The sequence below is a fragment of the Mycteria americana genome, chromosome 2 (genome assembly GCF_035582795.1).
Source record: "Mycteria americana isolate JAX WOST 10 ecotype Jacksonville Zoo and Gardens chromosome 2, USCA_MyAme_1.0, whole genome shotgun sequence".
Lineage (NCBI taxonomy): Eukaryota > Metazoa > Chordata > Aves > Ciconiiformes > Ciconiidae > Mycteria > Mycteria americana.
This window is the reverse complement of record NC_134366.1, coordinates 107,649,120-107,667,436: the sequence shown is the minus strand read 5'-3', so window position 1 is coordinate 107,667,436 and position 18,317 is coordinate 107,649,120. Positions and strand designations below refer to the sequence as shown.

At 38.5% G+C, this 18,317-nt stretch overlaps 1 protein-coding gene across 1 annotated transcript in view; it reads left to right on the top strand.

The window, feature by feature from the left end:
- Positions 1 to 18,317, top strand: part of LOC142405960 (dynein axonemal heavy chain 5-like) — a 173,474-nt gene that overhangs the window by 61,747 nt on the left and 93,410 nt on the right. Inside the window, exons 43-47 of the mRNA XM_075494186.1 lie at positions 4,910 to 5,097; positions 6,320 to 6,514; positions 13,712 to 13,846; positions 14,873 to 15,062; positions 17,569 to 17,786. Coding sequence (XP_075350301.1) covers positions 4,910 to 5,097; positions 6,320 to 6,514; positions 13,712 to 13,846; positions 14,873 to 15,062; positions 17,569 to 17,786 — 926 coding nt within the window. The remainder of the gene's footprint in view (positions 1 to 4,909; positions 5,098 to 6,319; positions 6,515 to 13,711; positions 13,847 to 14,872; positions 15,063 to 17,568; positions 17,787 to 18,317) is intronic.

Genomic DNA, 18,317 nt, shown 5'->3' with positions numbered 1-18,317 from the left:
ACATAAGTCATTGATGCTTTCATTTGTGAAGGGCACCAGTTGTTTTGGACTTATTTTCACAACTTGAAAGGGCCTGGCTTGGAATCACAATTTTTGTGTTGAAACATCTTTAAGATATCTGGTATTTCTTGAAGAGCAGATATACTGAAGTTGGGGAAGGAAATGAGCTCTTTTTTGGTTTAATAGGAGGAGCAAAGTGAGTTTAGAGAAAGATTCTTTAATGCATATGAGATCTTTAATGGAATAGAAGGATAGTTCTTCATACCTGTAGAAGCGCTTTCATGCAGACTGATAAGAAAATTCTCATGAAACATACTACATATTTTAGTGCACACATTGAGAAATTCTTTAGAATTCCACATGTCTGCGATAGGCTTTTTACTCCATCACCAGTGTTTCCTCTTCCAAACTCTTCACTTCATCTGGTGCTGTGGGTCAAGTTATCAGACATTAGCAGATTTAGCAGTGAGGAGAAAAAGGGGGTGTGAAACTGCTGTTGTCATGTCTGCAGCCATGTTTCCAGATTTTTTCTGTGAGGACAATAAGTTTGATCTTCAGAATAAAGAAATAGAATAATATAATATAATATAATATATAACATAACAATATATTGTATACTATGCAATTATAATTTAAAGTTCTCCTGGTTGGCTCAGAGCTGAGGTTCTGTCTCCCTGTTTCTCTGTCTTTCTGCCTCTTTTGTTTTCCTGGGCAATTCCAGCTATTCACAGGCAGATGGTCTAGTCAAGATGTCCAAGGCCTGGACTTTCACCTTTGATAGTTGTATTTTTGAAATTTGAACAAAAATTAGGTTCAGATATAACTGGTCATCTGAATTGGACCAGAGGTAACCCATGAAAGTACCAGGGAAGCAAGTGAGAAGGTGAATTTTCAGGTTTTCTGTTGTATCGAATTCAGTGTTAAAATTGCCCAGGAACAGCAAATCAGGGGTACTTCATCACTGTTACTGAAAAGTGTTGGTGAATACCGTTTAGGAAAGCTTTCATCTGTGGTTGTCTGTAGGTGAGTATAAAAGTCGTGTTTGCTTTGGTTCTGTTTTCTATAGTTACAGTCAAACAACTCCAGTCTTACCTGAGGTATCTTTTTGTGATTTGATATTTAATGCAATATTTAATGTAAGATTTGATATTTATCTTAATTTAGAAGGTGAAAAACCAAATATGGAGCTCTGTAAATTCTTTGAGGACCAACGAGTACCTTGTAGCTTACTGCTCCTGGGCTGCACTTTGGCTAGGCAGAGTTCTGTTTTAGTGAAATTTGCTTTGAATTATGTCACTATAGTTCTACCCCTGTGTAAAATCTTAAGAGATGTGTCATTTCAATACAAAAGAGAGTTTATAGCTGCTTTGTCATGATTAATTACTGCAGTCACACTATTTTTAGCCAGACTTCCCAGTGTGGAGCAGTACATAGGGCCTGTTGGGTCACACGGCAGAACAGTGGTTGTCACAGTCGGCTGCAACATACTTTCTTTGTGTGTGTGGCCCTAGTACCTGCACTGGGGACTGTGGCCACAGTGTAGCATTCAAGAGTCAGGCCACCCAGCTGTACCTAGGCCACAGAGCCACGGACATGGAAAGGGACATGGCACTGAACTGCAGAGATGCATTTTGAAGTAGCTATGCTGTGTGATTCTTATATCATGTGAGGACCAGGTTTGTAGGATATCTGTACTGATTTGGGGGTGTGTGTGTCGCATTTCTTAGACATAGTTAAATATATCTTTAGTCTTGTCCTTTATTTTCTGCTTTTAGTCCATTTCTGTATTTGATTACCATACTATGTTCTGTGTGGGGACAGCAATTAATGCACAGCATGACAGGGCACAACAAAATTATGTTGTCTCTAAGCTGTTACACAGCTGACAGTTTGCTTGCTGTGCCTTTGCTTATGTGTGTGGGGGTGTATGCATGTATGTGTATTTTCCTTCCTTTTTCTTTTTAAACTCCACCAGAATGGAATGATTTTGCAGGAACTGAATTTATTCAAAGCTGTGGGATATTGGCCTTGCCTGAGAGTCAGGTTTCCTAACTCCATGCAGCAGGTGGCATTACAGAACAAGTGATTTTTTTTTCCTTTCCCAAGGAAAAATTGTTTGGCTAGAACCTCACCTCACCATTCTGTAGAGAAATTTCTTTCAAAAATCTTGAATATAGGGATAGTAAGTGTAAGAGACAATATTATATGGAACAAAGCCTCTTTCTTAAAGAATGTCCAGCTTTAGGGCTTTTCGTTGTTGTATCCCAAACAGTAGATATTGATGTTTAATAAACAAATTAGCGAAACTTTTTTTTTTTTAGAATGGATCCTAGTAGTCATGTAACACATGCAACAAAAGGGGCCAAATGTATTTGAAAAATCTCTGCAAGAATTTTTCATCAGGGAGCAGCGAGAGTGGGGCAGCTCCACAAGGGAAGACAAGCCAGGAGCCAATGGTGACCACCACACAGGCAGGGGCAGGGACTTCACTGACCAGGGCACAGTCCCACAGTGCCTGAGCAGAGCACGTTGGTGACAGCTTGTTCCATCAGCTGTCCAGTGACCACCAGGCAAGGTGAAATAACAAGCTGGGTCCAGCGTCCATCTAGGAAGTTCAGTCAGAAACAGCGGGAGGCAGGACTGGAGGTAAGACTATGGATAGTTCTGGGGTCCTCCAGGAAGTTCAGTCAGCAAGTCAGGATAACGGGAGATAGGGCTGTGCCCAGCTCTACATACAACATAGCTCAGGCAAAGACTGAAGACTCAGACCTGCCTGAGCTGAAATGGAGCTCCTGGACCAGAGGACAGAGAGTGTGGGTAGAAGCCCCAGGTAAGGCTGGTCCGGGCAATTAAGGCCTATTGGTGCATCCAGGCCCTTGATATCCCTCATACAAGAGGGAGAACATTAGTTAAAGGACTTGCTGCCACACCAGTGAAGTCAAGGAACATTCTTCATTTGTTTTTAAAGACAGTAGGATTGAACCTTTCATGTTTTCAATTTGGTGCCTGCCTGTAGAATTACTTTAATCTTTGCTTCATTGTGGCATTGTGGTATTTGTATATATTCCATTTGCTTTTAAATTTTGTAATTAAGTCCCTGTGACTTTTATTCTTTTCAAATTCTTTTCTTTTGGAGCATGTTTTTCCTTATAATATCATAGAAATTAGTTAGAAGCAGTTTAGGAAAAAGATTACTCTACATATGGAATTGAACTGAATTTCATGGGAGATCTGCAGTATTGCCCTGGCTGAATAAAATCTTAAGGAGCCAATTTTGGCTCTACTACCAGTGGTCTGATGTGACTCCACTAATTTTGTTGAAGAGTTCTTCCAAAATTACATGGGTGAAAAAGACCAATCAATGCAACAATATTAAAAGAAGTGGTTAATGAGCATGAAAAAAGGTAAAAAATGAATGTAAGAATTATTTTCTTTTTTTTTTCTTTTTTTGCTATCTGCAAAAACTGACAAGTATTGATTTGGCTATAATAGCTGATCACAGTAGAAGATGGGACAGAGTAGAAAAGGGGCAGAGAAGAAACATAAGAGGGGCCTCAAGGGGATTTGAAGTAAGATGGGAGTTCCTAGAGGAACATCTTAAAGAGCAAGAGAAGATCAGACAAGGGACAGTAGAGGGAAAGGAAGAAGGATAATATCAGCAGAACAGGCCAGAGCAAAGACAAGAGAAAAGAAAACATGAAAGAGGAAACGAAACAAAGAGAAAAAGTATGTATTAATAGTATTATTATTGATTTTTGAGTACTTTCTCTTTGATTAGTTTAAGTGTCTTAAGGAATTAACATTACACATAAACCACCCCTTGATTTATTTTACCAGTGCTATAAGCATTGCCATATAAAGTGTGGGGATTCAGGGGAGCTCTGGGCATAGTTGTTCAACATTGCAAACACACAAATGTGTGGACACAAATGTGTCCTTTTCTTGGACATGTGCTTTATTTCTGTATTTAGCACTGCCTTCAAACAGCTTAAGCCAAACTGAGCTCCACCAGCCCAGTGGAATGAATTAAGCACCTCTGAACATTTGTTTGTAGCACCAGTTAAAGTACTGATCCAGGTCCTTGCTGGACCCAGGCAATAGGAAATACTAGGCCAGTGTTAGCTTTGGGAAGGGAGGAGCAGGCATCTATGAAGTTCCTGCGCAGACTTACTAGCCTTTGTCTCTCGTGAAATGGATGTGGAATAGCAGGGGATTACGTAGGTTTCCCACTACTGCTCTGGAAAGCTGCCACTGTAGAGTCTCCTATTTCAATCCCGCTAGCATGATACAGGAGTACTTGACTCTCCCAAAAGACATTCATTTCATGATGTTTATGGATACTAATGTCTGTCTAGAACTCCATGGCCTGTTCCAAACAACAGTTGTAAGTGTGACATCAGATTCCTCTCTCTTGAACAGCAGGCTGTTATTCTCCAACAACTTTGACCTATGAATTAATTGTTATAAAATGCTACAATGCTTCTGTCACAAATGCAGTGATTTCTGAATTTGATTCTGTGCTTTTCGTTTAGGTAGGTTGTCTCTCAAGCTCATCTTTGACAGTTCCACCCCTTGCATAGATGAGTTTCCATGCTATATACATGTTTATGCTTCTAGGTGCTATATACAATATTATTGAAAACTTTCTGCCTTATGGTTGCTGTAAAAGTGTAGGATTCTTTGTAAAGAAGCTTGTATATCTTTCTTCCAAGGTGTAATTCTTTTTCTGGGTGTCATTAATGCCCAGCCCAATTTATTTTGAGTTCTTACTTCTCATTTTACTCTGTGTTCATACTCTCTGTTCTTCTCATGTTACATTGAGTTATATAGAACATGCTATATTTTCTGTATAAATTATTGTTGTTGGATCTGCTATTTTAACAAAATATTTTTCTTTTTGCTTTTTTAGGTTTAGCCCAGTCAGGTGCATGGGGTTGCTTTGATGAATTTAACCGCATTGAACTTCCAGTTTTATCAGTAGCTGCTCAGCAGATATATATCGTACTTCAGTGTAAGAAAAATAAGAAAGCTCAGTTCATTTTCACTGATGGTGATGTTGTTGACATGGACAGAGAATTTGGTATATTTCTGACTATGGTATGTGTGTGAATACGTGTAAATGGCATAATTGTGAAAAATCTTTCCTATCTCATTTCCCATTAAAATTTCCCTGTTGAAATCATTGGAACTGTCTAACTGTCTGTTAGAAAATAGTGAATACAATTTGAACAATAATTTGGTCAAATAATAATGATGATATTTTCTCTTCCCCATATTTTTAACTGGAACTTAGGACTTGAGGTATGCAGTTATCATTAACTACCTATTTTAAGGGCTTTTTAAGCTGAACATTTGACAGATTGAGTCTAAACCCAACCATGTCATATTTTTAGTCAAAGTCTTTCAAAATAAAACAGAAGCAATTGACCACTGCAAGGACTACTATAGTTCGTCTGGTCAGTATTTCACCACCTGTGAAGAACTTTTGACCACAATCCTTCTGTATGACAGCATGAAGGAAACCACCCTCACTCTGGTTCACTGACCTCCTGAAGATTTATCTTTGGTGCCTGTGGACTGCTTCTAGCAGTGCAGGAGGCAAAGAAGCAGGAAAGCGTAATAATACCTTAAAAGCCTCTTTGTATCTCCCCCTCCTTAGCTGTAGGCTACATACCCACAACTCAGAATGGAAGCGTTTGTCTTTATTTCAAGGTTTCCTCCCCTTGAAAAGATGTTAATATTACCACTTTAATCTGAGAAAGAGGACAAATTAGTGGCATACAAAGGCCAGTGGGAAGGCAGTTTGGAAACAGATGGAAGAGTTTAAGAAGTTATCACTGCATAGCCAGCAACTACTGTTCTCACAGCTGAGCCACGCAGTAGTCACATGAATGACTTCGACATCTTCAGTGAAAGGTCAGATGCATTAGTTTAAATTATGTTCAGTAATGCTTCCACTGCTTGACTGACTTTGCACTGAAATGGTCTGGGAATGCTCACAAGGACAGTAACCTCCAGCACTGGAACACTGTCAAGACCCTGAGGAGCTAACCATTTAAAACAGCTCCAACAAGAACTGTAAGTGGTTGTCTGTCTATGTCTGTGTGTCTTGGGCATCTCCAGATAACACGTGATACCACATACTTCATGAACTGCAGTTTTAGGCAACTGGGTAGTGATGTGTAACTGTGACATGTTCGAGTTACCCTTTGTAATCTGGCATATGCTCCTGTGTTTGCCAAATAATTATCAGAAAAGATAAACCTTCCTATCCTGCTTTCATTATATAATATTTTATTTTATATTTTGCATTTTTCAGAACCCTGGCTATGCAGGACGACAGGAACTTCCAGAAAATCTGAAGATTCAGTTTCGCACAGTTGCTATGATGGTGCCTGACCGTAGCATTATTATGCGAGTCAAGCTGGCAAGTGCTGGTTTCCGAGACAACCAAGTCCTTAGTCGAAAATTCTATACACTCTACAAACTCTGTGAAGAGCAGTTATCTAAACAGGTAAAATAAATATTTGTCCAACTGTAAGCTGTCACTGGAAGTGAATGTAGAGAATATACTTTCATAGAATATATAATTATTTTGACACTCATGAACCTATTCATTTTTTAGGGTTTTCAGTTTCAAGTTCTAGAAACAGAGTCTGAAATCATCACGTTGCTTTTATTTTTCAAACTACTTTGTGTAGTAAAGGAAGTTTGATTTGTGATTTTTAAACAGAGTGCAGTTATTGGAGAAGTTATGAGGAAAGATGTATAGTGGTCTGCTGAACTTTATAGAGGACACATTTTTCAGTCTTTTCAATTATGAAGACTAGACCTATTGGAGAGACAGTGTAAGAATTGCAGATAACTGAAGAGTGCCTAGAAGGCACTGTTTTGTTGAGCACTACCAGAAAAGTGCTGTTCTGTTTGGTATGGGGAATTTAAGTAGAAACAAAGGATAAAGCTGCTTTTAAGAACAGAACTAGTTGTCGCCTTTTGAATGCCCTGTGCTGGCTGTTCACTAGAGGGTCTCAAAGAGAGATCATATGAATGGCAGGTAAATTGCAGCTCAAATGGGACGTGTGCTTTGGTTGGATCGTAATGAACCTGGGCATATTGACTACATTCTCCATTATATTAGTTCAGTTCTATACCACATATTTATTAGTGACTATGTTGACTTCCTTGTATAAATCTTGGACTACACCAGAATAAGACAATGGTGCACCACATTGCCCTTATTATTTCAGAGTTAAAACAAAGAAGAACAGATTTGGATTTTCTCTTCCTTTGTCCATACCTCTGTAATTTCACTCTCAATATATATAACTGAACTGGATTCCAATTCTCATTTCTCTCAGGTTTCTTTTTCTGGGAGAGTTTTACTCACCAGCTTTACGTTGTAGACTGGCTTCTGAAGGGTCATGTTTGCTACTGGGTTCCCTGTAATATTGCCCAGGGTGTCTCCATTACCCTTCAAGTTAGTTTTTAGGCAATCTGAATCACCCTGTATTGATCTAGCATCACTAGTGTTAGTCCATTTGTTGCTGTCCAACCTACTCTCTCAGTCCTGTCATCTGCCTGTGTTTTATAGTTACCAGGCTTATAGGCTGCATTTATCAGAGGATCATTTTCCAAGAGCTCTCTCTTAAGTGGAATTTGTGGACATTGTTTAGGAAAATTTGTGTATGCACAGTTTCAACAGTATTGTCTCCAGAGTATTGAATATGGATCTCTCATTTTTTCCCTCAGGCTTGGCCTCAGTAGGATTAAATTTCCTCATCGCCTCAATTTGTGTGGTCATTTTTGTCCTGGACATGATTCTTTCCTTCACTGTGGAAGAAACATTTAAGCAGGCATCAGAAATTTGGCCATCTACCTCTGCAAAAGTGCTTTGCTTGTTTTGTGTTGGAACTGTTTCACTCCTGGACAGAGTACTTAAAAATAACCCCCCCCCCCCAAACAAAACTTAACTGTATACAAAACTCATTTTAACTTCTTAATGCTGTACAATATTTTGTACATGACCATTGCTGCATCTGCACAAAGAGTTTCAATGTGTAGTTTGGTCATTTCTGCAGCAGAAACTTCCCTGGAGTCTCTGAGACAGCAAGATTCACCACTCAGCATGTTAATCAACATATTGAAGCATATAATTAATGCCGATCAGTTGGCCTAGGGATCGTAGGAACTGCCTGGAGAACTCTGTGGAACTGTCTGAAATTCTCATCTGGAGAACTCCTGTACCAATTAGTCAAATGCTTTGTTGTGAAGGTCTGTAGCTCAGTTACCTTTTCTCAGGTCAGTCCTTTGCCTCATCTATGCTGATGCTAGCAAGGGAATTCCTTGCTATTAATTAATGGAAATTAATGACCAAGTGCAGTGGGTGTGCACATGGGCACAGCCCTCACACCCAGCTACATCACAATTATATATTTGAATTTTATGCTTACATCTCACAACTTAAATTCCATAGTTCTTACTATACAAGCCACGGTGTCTGTGGGGAACAGTCTTCCATGTGTATTTATAATTTCTTCAGGACTCTCTAGCTTTTCTCCAGTATCCATCAGAGAAGCCTGCTATGCTGATCTTTGCTCCTAGTGGCCTACATCATGGATCATGATTCTATACTCTGTAATATGAGCCAGGAAGCACAGCTTTCTGCAAACCCATGGTAGTATGCTAGTTTGTCCTGCCTGTGCCTGTCAGCAGACCTTTGGACAGTCCTGCTCTTGTATAAATCCATTATAAACAATTATAAAATCAGAGAAGAACTGAGTTTGGAAGGGACATCTGGTGGTCAACTAGTCCTACACCTGTGCTCAAAGTGGGGTCAAATAGAGCAGCTGGCCCAGCACCTTGTCTAGGTGAGCTTTGAATATCTCCAAGGATGGAGACTGCACAGCCTCTCTGGTCAAGCTGTCAAAATGTCTGACCACCCTGTCTAGTCACCATTTTGTCTGTGAGGATGTTATTTGAGACAGTGCTGAAATCTCCTGGAATGCCTCTGCCCTGCTGTGTTGCCCTTCCAGCAGATATTTGGGTATGTCAAGTCCCCAGTGAGGACCAGGGCTTGCAAAGATGAGGCTAATGCCAGTTGTTGGAAGAAAGTCTCATCAACTTCTTCCTCATCAGGAAGTTTGCAGCAGACATCTGCCACAATGTTGATCGGCCCTCTAATCCTAACCCAAATGCTCTCAACTGGCTCATCAGCCATCCTAAGGCAAGTATTCCCACTCTTTCACTTTAAAGGGCAACTCCCCATCCAGCCCTCCTGGCTTGTCCTTCCTAAAGAGCCTGTATCCATCCATTGCAGCACTCCAGTCTTGTAAGCTATCCTGCCACATTTCTGTCATCCCACTTAGACTGTAGCCCTGTAACTGCACACAGAGCTCTAATTTCCCCTGTTTTGTTCCCATGCTGCATGCACTAGTGAGCAGGCACTTCAAATTGGCGCCTACTTGTGCTGGTTATGCAAGAAAAATGTGAGAGCTTCTGCCATGATGCTGTCCTCTTGGCCCTTCCTTATCTGCATGCATACACTTGAGATGGGCCACTTTCCACACTGTTTTTTCATTCTTGAGGTTTCTTTTGTCCACCTCAGACTGCATCTTTTGCTTTTCAATTGGGTCCACCACCTCCTCACTTGAATGAGAGTTATCTCCCTCCCCCATAGTTCATAGTTAGTTGTAGTAGTAATAGGATATTTCGAAAGACTTGCTAAAGTTCCTCATGAAGTTTGTTGTAGGTTGGGGAGTACATCTGATGCGATATGTGATTGTATGTAGAGAGAGATCTGCCGAGTTCATCTGATTAGATACGGGAGTCCCATGAACTGTAGATATTTCTAAGAGTACAGTGGGACACAAATTGCTTCTCTCTAGCCAGAAAACTAGAACTATAAAGTACAGACAGGCTTTCTTAGAGGCATATTAATCTATCTTTCCCAGTGGAATGTATTTATTTAAATTTTTAATCGTAAATTTTAAATATGAAGTAAGTACTGCTGTGTATCCAGGCAGTTGACTGAAAGAACAGGGTCACATAAAGAATCAATGCAATAGGAAATGGCAGAACATTGCCTGTTTTCAACAAATGCAATATACATCAACAGAAGAAAATAACAACAAACAAGTATTCACCAGCTGAATTTACCTCCCACAAAATCTAAAAGGAATTTGCCAGAAGGAATATGTGAAGTCCTCCAGACATTTTACACACACAAGTGCAGACCCTGTAGAAAGACGAACCCTGACTCACAAATAGCCAAAGGCACCCTTGGTGACTATCATCTCCTTCAGTAAAGAAAAACATACAAAAATAAAAGAATAGTCCTTAGCAAATGTAGGAAGCCCAAGGTGTCCACAAGCCTGTGAAACAAACAGTTACTCTGACAGAGCCCCCAAAGTGGAATTATTTGCCTTTGTTATAGGACTTCTAGCCAAAGTTCCCTACTGCCTCCTTCCACAGAGCCTCACCCAGATTAGGGAAAACCATAGAAACTGAAAAGAAAAACCTAACAAAGCTTGAAAGCAAATGAGGCCATAATCCCTCTGAAGATCATCTGTTTAAGGTGCTTTCATATGGTGAAAACCACTGATAGCCCTTTTTTCTTTTCCCCACAACAGCAAACTGTGCTTCTAGTGTTGAGATTTTTATTTGCAGATTTTTAATTCTTCCTTACAAGAGCATCAGCTATACCACTGCAGTCCATTTTGCCCAAGTGCAATCTTTTGCCTGCTGTTAAAAGATGTGGAAAGAAATAGCTCATAATCCACATTTGCCAGTAAATTCTAGCTGTTCTGTGCCATTCCTGAAAGGCAAAGCAGTTGTAAAACTGACAGTCTGATTAAGAAAAATGAATGATGGTCGCTTTGAACCACCTGTCATGTAGGTCAGTTGTAATGCACCAGAAAATCTGTTTTTAAAAGCAATTTAGTTTATTTTAAATTTTCTAATAGGTATGACAGTATATCTTCAAACTTAATAAAGTCATCAATTCTACAGAATCATAGACTCACATAAGTTGGAAGGGACCTTCAGAGGTCATCTTGTCCAACTTCTAGCTCAACATGGGTCAATTTAGAGCAGGTTGATAAGGCACTTGTTGAGTTTTGAATATCTCCAAGGGTGGAGATATTCAGTCTCTCTGGGCACCGTTTCTGTGTTTGACCACTCTCATTGTGAAGAATCTTTTCCTTATGCAAACAGTTGCAATTTCCCCTGTTGCAAATTTTGACCATTGTCTCTTTTCCTCTCACTTGGTCATCCTTTGCTGGACTCATTCCAGTATGTCAGTGATGGTCATCTAGCAAGGAGAAAAAGAAATGTATCAGCCCTTGTCATGATTCTGGATATTTCACTAGCACATATCATTTACTAAATGATATCGGAATTTGTCATCAACATGTAATCTGCCTTCCAAACTTCACAGAAAGTTGTTAATCTTTTTGTCTCAATGTTTCCATCTGCAAATGAGATTTCCTGTCAGTACCTGGCTGAATATTCATATCTAACTTTTTCAGCAGGTAACAACTTGGTATCTGATTGAATAATAGAAAATGAGGCTGGACAGAGCCTTGAGGGGTCATCCATCTACCTTTCTGGAGGAAAAATAATTCTTAGCTAAATAATTTGCTGTAAATGTTTGTGACTCTCCTTAACATTTTCTGTTGACAGATAGCCTGCAGTTTTCCAGGCAATCTGTTCCATAGTTTCATTTTCCTTATGGTCACAAAGTTTTCTCTAAAAGTTAACTTGAACCTTCCTTGCTGTAGTTAAGTACATTAATTCTTTTCCTTTCTATTCCTTCTGTCTTCCTCTTTGCAGGTATTTTTTGCATGCTGAAGACTTTTATCATAACTCATCCTACATATTTGCTCTTCCTACTTGTACAGTAGATTTTGGTTTACTTCTTCCTGATAATAGCATGTTTTCTAGTCAGCTGATAACTTTAATTTCTTTTCTAAATTCTCTTGAGTAGGGTTCATCTTCAAGTGTGGAATCCAGCTTTTGGGCACAGTACATAAGTGCCAACTGCAATGGAAATGTCTTTTTAGCCATCCTAAAAAGGACACTTTTATTTTTATTGCCCACTATAATTGTAGATATGTCATTGGGGAGTTTGTGGCTTCAGTCCAATGTCAGATATTTTTCTGCAAAGCTTTCTGCACCTGACTTTTTTCTCATTTGAATGAAGAAGAGTTGTTACTCTTCTTTATTTGTGCAGTTAGTTATTTCTATCTGTGTAGTAGTTTGCACTTGTCTTTATTGAATTGCATCACACATAGATAATTTACTGAATTTCTCTTGGTAATTTTGAACTCTAGTTGTGGTCTAGTTCACCAGCTTGGTATCATCTGCAAACCTAATCAATAAGTTATTTCTTGTTGAAAATTCTGGGTTGTACTCAATGTATTGTTCCAATTTGTCAGTCTGGGAAATAGGGGTGGGGGCTGGGGGGAAGGTGGTGTTTTAATTTTGTCTTTGTTTCTCACCATCCAAATATATTCTAGTTGGCCATAAATTAAATTAATTTTCCCCAAGTCAAGTCTGGTTTGCCTGTGGTGGTAATTGGTAAGTGATCTCCCTGTCTTTATATCGACCCATGAGCTTTCTTTTCATCTTCTTTTCTCCCTCTGTCCTGTTGAGCAGGGGGAGTGAGAGAGTGGCTGGGTGGGCCTCTGGAAGCTGGCCAAGGTCAACACACAACAGATAGTGTAAAAAAGAGTCTATGCACTTGGTCTCAAAAACATTTCTGATCAATCAGAGGGAGCAGATATTCTCCAAATGTAACAATATCTTTATTATCTCTGTCCATGTCTGTCTTTACCATTTAGTTTTCCAAGCAGCCGGTAGTAGTGGAGACTTTATAGTTTAAAACCTTTACCCTGATAGCTTTTCTTCTAGGATTTGCATCAAATTTGGTCAAAGAGGAAACACATTACAGAACATTTGCATATTTTTTCAAATCTGTGTTAACTAAGACAGAATTGTATGTTCAGGTACAAGTGCTAAAATTAATTGAATATGTCTGTATGGCTCTGCAAATATACAGCTGCACCTGTAGTGAAAGGGAAGATATTCCAGCCCTCACCTGCCTAAGTCCAAAGCTGGTTAGATTCACCTCTAGGATGCACATGGCTGTTGGAAGTATATCCTTCTGTTCTGAACCAAGTTGTTATGAAACTATCCACAGAGCAGAAAGTCATTAAGTAGAGGATAGGATAGGCTTACATATAACAAATTGTATCTGAATAATTTCAGTATGTTTCTTTATGTCAGCAAGATATTGGCCCTTTTAGTCATGAATCCCAGTACCATATATCAAGATAGCAACAGTCCTTGCACAAGCAGAAAACAGAGGGTAGTCTGAAGATGTATGGTTTGCTGTTTGTGCATCTGGCAAATTATGAATTTAGGAAAATGATAGAAGATGCAGCTCTGTTACAGATGACTTGTAAAAGTGGTAGTCTACCACCAAAAGGGACACTTGGCAGGTATGGACATGCAACACTGGAAAATACCTTCAGGGTATGATAGCAACAGAACTGGAAATCCAGTTGAAAAGATGAAGAGCTATAAAATTAATCATCTTTAAAAGTTCAGTATCATATTTATTTCTTTAATGAATTTAGTTTTCAGCCCTCTCTTGATTTTAAGGTGTTTAGTAGTCTTTGTGGTACCAATTGTGTTTATGCATTATTTCAAGGTTCACTACGACTTCGGGCTTAGAAATATCCTGTCTGTTTTAAGAACACTTGGAGCAGTGAAAAGGTCTAATCCCAAAGAGCCAGAGAAAACCGTAGTGATGAGGGTTCTGCGGGACATGAACCTCTCCAAACTGGTACTGTAACACCGGTGATTTTCCCAAAAAGAGTACTTTGTTTGCATTTTTAAGTGTATTTATTATGCACTTTGAAAAGATCTTTTTCTTCAGCAGTTGGATACATTATTTTGCAGTTTTTAATATGGTCTGTCAGTGAGTGGAGAATCAGAATACAGTTATGGTGTGAGCACTATTTGTCTTTCAAAGAGAGGAAAACACATCAGAAGCCTTAGCTGAAAAAATCATTGGAAATACCACCAGAACCTAGGGGACCTAACCTGGTCCTCTAATTGGCTCTTGTTTTTTCTTTTTTCTGCCCTATCTAAGGAGAGAAAGGAAGAATACATTGTATTAACTTTTAATAATCTCATTAAAGATCCTTCTTAATCCAGAATTTCAATTTATAAATTTCTTGGGAGTCTGTTGCCTTTTCAGAACATCATAAGAATTGCAATGAGTGAGGTAATTGGAAGCAGCTAACGCCTACATGTATAGTCTAATCTCTTTCGATATTACTGTTTAAAGTATTCATCTTTCTTTTTATTGCTGTAATTGAAAGGTTATAGCATGTCTAGACTCTGTATATTTACCTTGGGAGCCAGTTTTGTGATGAAACCAATTACTCTGTTTCTGATGTTAATCTATTCAGCACATTGGTACATGCGTTCAAACCTACAGGCATGCTTCAGTGATTTACAGAAGGAAAAAAATAATTAAAAAATCCAAGGCAAAATACGATTTGAGTAAATCTTGCTGGTTTATGTAACAAATGAAGAAATGTGTGTGTGTATATATTGAAGAAAACTGTATTAAGATGTTAACATTTTTATATGCTTTAAGTATTTAATTTAGAAATTACTACTTGTGATTGCATTGTATGAAATTCACTTAATAAAACTGATTCATAATTATAATATTTTCTTTGGAAAAGATAAGGTTTTCTACTGCCATCTTTTAAATGGCATATTCTTGAAGATTGTTTACAGCTGTAATAATAATTTCAATGACTAAATAATGTATTTCCCCCTACTTTATCCTTGACAGGTGGATGAAGATGAACCTTTATTTATGAGTCTCATTAATGACCTATTCCCTGGAATTACTCTGGATAAAGCTGGGTATCCTGAACTACAGTCAGCCATTCAGAAACAGGCAGAGAAAGCAGGGCTTATTCATCATCCACCATGGATACTTAAACTCATTCAGCTGTATGAAACTCAACGAGTCCGACATGGTTAGCATGCTAGATGAGCTTTTGAGAATGCATAAAAGCAAGAGTTTTTTATATTATCTGCTACAGAATGCAGATTATTTTCACAAAAATGTATTTTAAAATTGAACAGCTGTCATTTTTAAAGCCTGTGTGGATATTTTGCTACGAAACTGTTATGACTTTTTTTTGGTGCGCAATGCACAGAGAGTGAGATTTTAGCTTTGTTGTATTACATTTTTATGGGAAATATGACTGTGGTCTTCAGTGACTGAAATTTCTATGGAACAAGTTAAAATGTAGAGTATACATTAAAATTCAGAAACAGCTGATTTTGTTCAGTGTTCTGAAAACAATTGTTGCCCTCAGACACAGTTCGGTCATGAAGCTCACATTTAATGTTACTGTGAGATTATGATGCTGAGAAGATTACAAAAAATAATCTCTCAAACCTTTACTTTGATAGATTCTACCAAGCATGCAGTATAATTCCAAGTGTTGTTCTCTGTGTTCAATTCTGGCCATTTCAACTGAGGAGAAATAAGTCTACCTCCTGCTGGACCGGGTGGATAGACAAGATGGCCTCCAGAGGTCCCTTCCAACCTCAACCATTCTGTGATTCTGTGAAAGTACATTTTTACAGTGCACAAAAGGCTAATGAGTAAAGTTTATCCTGTCCTAGGAAGGGTACCAAAGACAGTAGTAAACCCAGGTTGACAGTTTATAGCTGAGTGGGAAAAAAATACCCCTACTTTGAAATGTCCCCCACCCCCCAACCTCTAACAACTAAGGATTTTTTCATATATGAAGGAGAAAGTATAAAGGAAATGTAACTAGCAAAGATTTATGAAGATGTCATCCTTTCTATTCTGCCTTTTCATGTCATAATGAGAGAATAGTAAGCTTAAACTAATGGAACAAATAAAAGGAAATACTCATTGGCATAGCACAGTCTGAGAGCTTAATGCCTCAAAGGTTTAGTTCAGATTATTGGTTAGACCAAAGAACTGGTTAATGCTGTGCAGAGTTAATAATTTACATCCAGATTGCTGGGTTCAATGTTCCATAGAAAATCATAACGTCTATATCTGTATAGGAACCATGAAAGTTTTAATGATTTCAGTCATGATTAAATGTGCCTCTTGTTAGAAGAAGCTGTTTGGTCCGTGAGATACCACAGACCAGTGTTCCCCCAAAATCTCCAGGATCCTCTGTGTCATTCTGCTTAGATGCCTCTTCTCTCCACGTGTCCCTGCTATACCCAGGGGTCATGCAGTTCCAGTTGGCCTAACGCTTGGACGCCCAGGGCCTTTCTATGACACAAGCTGTTGCATGGAGGGAAAAAGATCTCCGTTTTCTTGACTTCCATTTGTCCTACTCGTGGATCCCTGGATTTATGGAGAGGTCACCATGGGATTTCAAGTAATGAGGCAAAATCTGTAAAATGCATGACTTCTCTTGGTTGAAATAGGGGCAATATATGCAAATGGAGTGCTCACGCACACACACACGCGCACGTATGCATGGAGATTCAGTGCATGGATCCTGAAATCTCTTTTGCATAACGGTTTCGATCCAAGTGCTGTTGAAACCAGCAGAAAGGCTATTCCATTAACATTGAGGGGCTTGGATTAGATCTCCCCATCTGTAACATAAATGATTGTCTGGGTACCCAAACTGTTTTTAGGAACATTCAGCTCCCTTTAGTTTTAGAGGTAGTCTGCATTTTCCTGGATTAGTTTATAACTTGTGTTTGTGATTGTTTATTCCATACCTTTGTTAAAGAGGTTTTCAAAGCCAACTAAAGATTATGTTGTCCAGTTTCCTCTAGGGTTAGTAGGAGTTATCTAGCTCCCTTAGATGACTTTGGAAGTCCCAGTTTGAATGTCCCATCTGCTTTTGGACAGTCTCTGGGCCTCTTGAATAATTGATTTAGAAAATCTAACTAAAAAGGATCAACTGTAGGCTCAATTTATTGTTGAAGACATGGCTTCTTTTCCTTAGGCAATATGTGTATACACTGATGAAATTACAAGTGTGGTTGCTGTTAACTGTTTTTTATGTAGGAAAAATGTATTAAAATGTTAGCATGGATGGGTGCAGGTATGTATTTTTGTTATTTTTGCTTCAGAAAGATACACTCAATTTTGTATATCATTGGGAACTACTCATTCTCATTAAATACATTTAGAAACTACTGGTTTTGTTTACTACCAGTCATGTCAATGTCATTGCATGCGAACATCAAAAGACAGTTGTGTTTTCCAATTAGAAAAAGGAACAGAACTGCCTGAGGGAGGATACAGACCCACACAGGCTTGCCTATCGTAATGGAGCAGACATTTATAGAGGCCTTTTAATAATATTTTTAAATTCAATTTCAGTCAACATTGAGTAAGTGGAGTGAAAAACTTCTTTTTCGTATTGGCTTTTGATAAAAATAAAACAAGGATCATTGATGCAAAGAACCATTAAATGGTAGCATGACATTTTGACATTTCATTTTAAACGATGTTTGTATTGTTTTAAGGTATGATGACTCTAGGTCCAACTGGTGCAGGAAAGACAAAATGCATTAATATTTTGATGAAAGCAATGACAGATTGTGGTGCTCCTCATAAAGAGATGAGAATGAACCCAAAGGCAATCACAGCTTCCCAGATGTTTGGTACCCTTGATGTTGCTACAAATGACTGGACAGATGGTATTTTCTCTGCATTATGGAGAAAAACTTTAAAAGCAAAGAAGGTAATGGATATTGTATCATGATAGTTAATAAGGACATTTAATACTGTTTCTATAAGGTCTCATTACCTGTCATTTATGTGAAAGATCTTACATAAGAAAATCAAATGGGAAAATACAGTGTTAGTTTTGCTTTGTGTCTGAATAGCTCAATGTATGCCAGAGTCACAATTACATGTATATGCCAGAAAGCACCAGCCTTCCCAAGCACTTGAGGTTCCAGAACTAAATTGGAAAAGATTTTAAGGGTTTTGCTTCTTCTGTAAGCAGGTAGTCCTACCATTCAAATGCAAAAGCAAGGGCTGTTCATGTTTTGATGTGAGGACAGGAAAGATCATTTTCTCCTGTCTGGTTTTATGTCATTGCCACTCTATTTCGCTAATTATGTTGGAATGTAAGAGGATCTGGTAAGAAATCAGTATAGGCATTTCCCAATTCTCTTATCAAACCTGAAGATAATGTTTCATGTAATCATAATTACACTCAAATCTTCAGAAATTTCATTCAGTTCTCACTTGGAAAATGGGAAGCTTT